General features: G+C 48.5%; 1 protein-coding gene across 1 annotated transcript in view; it reads left to right on the forward strand.

Moving 5' to 3' along the window:
- Positions 1-5,813, forward strand: part of LOC137315696 (zinc finger protein 436-like) — a 24,203-nt gene extending 18,390 nt beyond the window's left edge. Inside the window, exon 2 of the mRNA XM_067980210.1 lies at positions 3,620-5,813. Coding sequence (XP_067836311.1) covers positions 3,984-4,658 — 675 coding nt within the window. The 5' untranslated portion in view covers positions 3,620-3,983 and the 3' untranslated portion in view covers positions 4,659-5,813. The remainder of the gene's footprint in view (positions 1-3,619) is intronic.
- The last annotated feature ends 290 nt before the right edge of the window (positions 5,814-6,103 follow it).

A 6,103-nucleotide genomic window follows, 5' to 3' on the forward strand; every position in this document is an offset into this window, starting at 1 on the left:
TGGACTAGATTCAGTAATGAGTAATGAGCCAGACTTAGTGAATAATCTAACAGTAAGGGAACATTTATACATGAGCCCACAAAGTGAGTGACAGCAGGATTATCCACTGTGGTAGGTATCACGGTCGAGGCCAGTCCTGCCCTCAAATGACAGCCATAAATTTCCCAGTTGAGGTCACTGGATCTCCTTCGAGAGCAGGGTTACTCTTATTTAGCCCAGTGGTACTGAGGCCAATTCCAGCCCCTGAACTGCTGCCTTGGCTGAGATCAAGGATTGGACTTGCGATCTTTCTGGTCAGTAGTGCAGAGGGTTTTAAACTGGGCCGGGGGTTAGAACAGAATATTTTGAAACAAATGTCATTCCACCTTTAAACAAAACCATCGACACACAGTAGAAAAATCAGAAGTCTTTCAAAATGAAACAAGTGAGTCAAATGGATCTTCGAAAATAGTGAGAGATTTTAGAAAGGCTGAACTCACTAAAATAGACAGGTTTCCATTCACTGCACTGAATACAGAAGGGAGCGACTGTTAATAGGGACCCTGTTAGTGAAGGATGAAGCAATGTCTGGCCCTTTATCATAGAATCATTGAATGATAAAGCACAGAAGGAGGCCATTAGGCCCATCATGCCTGTGTTGGATTTAGGAAAGAGCTATCCAATTAATCCCATTCTCATGCCCTTTATCCTGCAAATTTATCCTATTCAAGTATTTATCCAATTCCCTTTTGAAAATTATAATTGACTCTGATTCCCCCACCCTTTCATGCAGTGTATTCCAGCTCATAACAAATGGCTGCGTTAAAACATTCTCCTCATCTCACCTCTCGTTCTTCTGCCAATTACCTGAATGCTGTGTCCTCTGGTTACTGATCTCCTGCCACTGGAAACAGTTTCTCACCATTCAGCCTATCAAGACCCTTCATGACTTTGAACACCTCGATTAAATCTCCCCTTAACCTTCCCTGCTCCAAGGAGAACAACTCCAGTTTCTCCAGTCTCTCCATGTAACTGAATCCTGTATCCCTGGTACCAGTCCAGTACATCTCCTCTGCACCCTCTCTCAGGCCTTGACATCCTTCCTGAAGTGTGCTGCCAAGAATGAACACAATACTCCAGCTGAAGCTTGACCAGTGTTTTGTAAAGATCTGGCTCAAATATTTACAATCGATATCAATGACTTGGATGAAGGGAGCGAATGTATTGTTGCTAAATTTGCTAATGAGACAAAGGTAGGTAGGAAAATAAGTTGTGAAGAGGAATAAGGAGTCTGCAAAGGGATATAGATAGGTTAAGTGAGTGAGCAAAAATTTGGCAGATGGAGTATAATGTGGGAAAATGTGAACTTGTCCACTTTGGCAGGAGGAATAGAAGAGCAGTATATTATTTAAATGGAGAAAGATTGCAGAATTCTGAAGTACAGAGGGATCTGGGTATCGTAGTACATGAATCACAGAAAGTTGGTCTGCAGATACAAGAAGTGATTAGGAAGGCAAATGGAATGTTGGCGTTTATTGCGAGGGGAATGGGGAGGGTCCGTGAGAGACACTCAACACGGCTTCCGGAAAAGAAGGTCGCGTCTCACAAACTTGCTTGAGTTTTTTGAGGAAGTTGCTGGGTCAGTGGATGAGGATAATCCGGTTCACATTGTCTATCTCAGGGGGGTCAAACTCATTTTCGATGGTGGGCCTGATCCGATCTCCTGACACTTGGCCTGGGCCACATTCATAGAATAGAATCATAGAAGTTTACAACATGGAAACAGGCCCTTCGGCCCAACATGTCCATGTCGCCCAGTTTATACCACGAAGCTAGTCCCAATTGCCTGCACTTGGCCCATATCCCTCGATACCCATCTTACCCATGTAACTGTCCAAATACTTTTTAAAAGACAAAATTGTACCCGCCTCGACAAAGAAAGCTTCAGCAAAGTTATTGAACCAGAAATAGATCAAGATGAACGATATCGGTCCTCACAGCACACAGAAAAAATGAGGCCTCGAAGTTTCTCTGAGAATGACAGGCCTGAACTCGAGTTGGAAAACACAGTTGGAAAACATTGATCAATTGAACCAGACTGGGCGGGGCCTGAGGTGCGAGTTGGTGAAGGAAAAGTGGCGACCGGTGAACTTCGCTCCCTGTCTGAGGGCCCGGGCACTCGGGTTTCTGTATAATTTATTCATTGATTTTGTTTAATGTTTATTGTCCCTCCGGCCCCAATCTCGATGCGATGACGAAATTTCTGTTCACCGATTCGGAACTTCAATGGCGGAGAGTCTACCCAGAATCCCCCGCGGCCCAGAAAGTGCCCTATCAGTGACTATAGGAGCCCAGTGCGCAGGCGCGGGACTGGGCTGTGCTCGGAGCATGCGCGGTGCGAGTGGTGGAGAGGGACTGAGGGAACAGGCGGGTCGGGATCCGGTAGGAGACGGTGGGCGCCGGGGAGGAATTGGATGTGGGGGTGGGCAGGGAAGCTTCATAAACACCAGGTGTAGGCCTCAGGCACCGAATAAGAGCCCACAGGCCCCGTGTTTACACCGCGGTGACAGGCCCGACCGGCGGGTGAGCGGGGAACTGGCCGCCATCTTGGTCAAAGTCAGGGATCACGGCGCATGCGCGGCCATTTTTGTTCGGAACGGAGTGGGCGGGGCTTCAGTGTCCCTGTGACGGGGAACAAAGAGTGGGCGGGGCTTCAGGGTCCCAGTGACCAGGAACAAAGAGTGGGCGGGCCTTCCGGGTCCCTGTGACTGTGAACAAAGAGTGGGCGGGGCTTCAGGGTCCCTGTGAGCAGGAACAAAGAGTGGGCGGGGCTTCAGGGTCCCTGTGACGGTGAACAAAGAGTGGGCGGGGCTTCAGGGTCCCAGTGACTGTGAACAAAGAGTGGGCGGGGCTTCAGGGTCCCAGTGACTGTGAACAAAGAGTGGGCGGGGCTTCAGGGCCCCAGTGACCGGGAACAAAGAGTGGGCGGGGCTTCAGGGTCCCAGTGACTGTGAACAAAGAGTGGGCGGGGCTTCAGGGTCCCAGTGACCGGGAACAAAGAGTGGGCGGGGCTTCAGGGCCCCAGTGACCAGGAACAAAGAGTGGGCGGGGCTTCAGGGTCCCAGTGACTGTGAACAAAGAGTGGGCGGGGCTTCAGGGTCCCAGTGACTGTGAACAAAGAGTGGGCGGGGCTTCAGGGTCCCTGTGACTGTGAACAAAGAGTGGGCGGGGCTTCAGGGTCCCTGTGACTGTGAACAAAGAGTGGGCGGGGCTTCAGGGTCCCTGTGACTGTGAACAAAGAGTGGGCGGGGCTTCAGGGTCCCAGTGACCAGGAACAAAGAGTGGGCGGGGCTTTAGGGTCCCTGTGCCTCATTTATTTTCCTCTCACTCTGCTCCCAGGGGGTGGAGAACTGAACCCGACCAGAGTAGAGGGAGGGAGGAAACTGGGAGTGGAGGGAAGAAATGATGGAGATGGTGCGATGGGTTTGGATTTCAGCACAGGGAGGAGGGAGAGTGTGTGGGACGGGGATTTACAGTCTGGGGGAATGAGCGGGAAGAATGTTCCATAGAAATGAGAATTGTCTGTTCTGAATTTCTATCCTGTATTTACAGTGATGACTTTTGTAAACTCCTTTTACAGGGTATTAGAAGGGGAGGATTTGCAGACGGGAAACTCAAACCAAATATCACGTCAAAATCTGTCCGAGTCACTCGATTCATCAGGACCTGAATATCATCGACCTTTGAATGTGGAACGAGAAATGTTTGTCTGTTCTGTCTGTGGGAAAAGATTTCAAACATCAGTGTGAGTGGAAAATCACCAAGACACACACACCCGAGTGAGAGTGTTCCAGTGCACTGAGTGTGGAAAGAGCTTTAACCAGTCACACAGTCTGAAAAAACATCGCACCATTCACAGCGGGGAGAAACCGTCCACGTGTTCTGTGTGTGGACGAGGCTTCAACTGATCGTCCAACCTGGAGAAACACAAGGACACCCGGCTCATGGAGAAACGGTGGAAATGTGGGGACTGTGGGAAGGGATTCAGTTACCACTCCCGGCTCGCATCTCATCGACGCAGTCACACTGGGGAGATGCCGTTCACCTGCTCAGTGTGTGGGAAGGGATTCAATTACCCATCCCACCTGGAAACTCATCAACGCAGTCACACTGGGGAAAGGCCGTTCACCTGCTCCGTGTGTGGGAAGGGATTAATTAAATCATCCCACCTGCTGACACACCAGCGAATTCACACTGGGGAGAGGCCGTTCACCTGCTCCGTGTGTGGGAAGGGATTCACTGAGTCTTCCAAGCTGCTGCAACACCAGCAAGTTCACACTGGGGAGAGGCCGTTCACCTGCTCCGTGTGTGGGAAGGGATTCACTGAGTCTTCCAAGCTGCTGCAACACCGGCAAGTTCACACTGGGGAGAGGCCGTTCACCTGCTCCGTGTGTGGGAAGGGATTCACTTGTTCATCCAACCTGCTGAGACACCAACGTACTCACACGGGGGAGAGGCCGTTCACCTGCTCTGTGTGTGGGAAGGGATTCACTCAGTCGTCACACCTGCTGCAACACCAGCGAGTTCACACTGGGGCGAGGCCGTTCACCTGCTCCGTGTGTGGGAAGGGATTCACTCGTTCATCCCACCTTCTGACACACCAGCGAGTTCACCTGTGATGCGGGGGTTGCATTCTGCTGTTAATCACATCCAGGACTGAACCATGTTCATTCTGACAGTTGGGGTTTGTTTCTGATGTAAATAACCCTCAGAACTGGGTTGGAGTTTAATATTCTGGATATATGCACTCCAGAGGGGCTCTGACCGAGGCTCTGTGGAACTGAAGCATAAATTCCTCCCCTTTGTATTCCAGCCTCGAGATAAAGGCCGACATTCCATTAGTCTTTGTGATTACTTTTTGTATCTGGGCACTAGCTTTTAGTGATTTCTGTGCATGGACACCCAAATCCCTTTGCTCCTCCACAGTTCCCAGTCTCTCACTTTCAGAAAATACTCCAATGTTTCCTTCTTGTATCCAAAGTGGATGATCTTACACTTCCCCACACTGAACTCCATCTGCCACAGTTTTGTCCACTCACTTAATCTGTCCCTTTGTAACTTCCTGCTCCCATCCACACAACTTACTGTGTCTCCGAACTTAGTGTCATCTGGAAACTTGGATATAAAACTCTCTCTTCCTTCATCCAAGTTGTTGATAAATATGGTGAAAAGCTGAGACCCCAGTCCAGATCCCTGGGGAACACCACTTGTCACATCCCACCAATCAAAGAACGTTCCCTTTATCCCCACTCTCTGTCTCCCACCTCCCAACTCAAGTCACAAGGTCACTTTCAATTTTGTGCACTTTTATTTTTGCGAATAATCTCTTGTGCTGAACCCTATCAAATGCCTTCTGGAAGTCCACATAGACAATGTTCATCGACACTCCCTGTCCAGCCTGTTAGTGACCTCAAAAAACTCATCTAGATTAGTCAGACATGACCCACCCTTCACAAATCCACACTGACTCTCTGGGATCAGCTCAGACTTGTTCAAGTCCTCAATCATTCTGTCTCTGGTGATAGATTCCAGTAACTTCCCCACTCCTGACGTTAAACTGACAGATCTGTCGTTTCCTTTTCTCTCTCTTCCTCCTTTCTTAAATATTGGAGTGATATTTTCATATCCAAAGGCACAATTCCCGAGTCCAGAGAGCTTTGTGAAACTATGACTAATGTTTCTGTAATTTCCCCACCTGTTTCATTTAATACCCTGAGGGAAAAACATCAGGTCCTGGAGATTTCATTCTTTCTTTGCAGTTATTTATTTATCTATTTCCAGAGATAATTGATTCATATTTTAATATTAAACATTGATTATCAGATGGGTTTAATTTGTATTCTTTTAGTTACTTTTTATTGCTCACTTTAGTATAATTCACCTGTTTCTTTCTTTTATTGAATCAGTTTTTATTAATTTCCTTTTTATTACTCACTCCTTTCAGATAAACCTCAGATTCCCCAGTCCAAGTTCCCTCGGTTCACTCGAGGTTTTCACCACCACCACTGTGACTGGAAGATCAACTTCAGGTAACTGCTGGGGAGATCACATGACGGGATACTGG

The sequence above is a fragment of the Heptranchias perlo genome, unplaced genomic scaffold (assembly GCF_035084215.1).
Source record: "Heptranchias perlo isolate sHepPer1 unplaced genomic scaffold, sHepPer1.hap1 HAP1_SCAFFOLD_56, whole genome shotgun sequence".
NCBI classification, from domain to species: Eukaryota; Metazoa; Chordata; class Chondrichthyes; order Hexanchiformes; family Hexanchidae; genus Heptranchias; species Heptranchias perlo.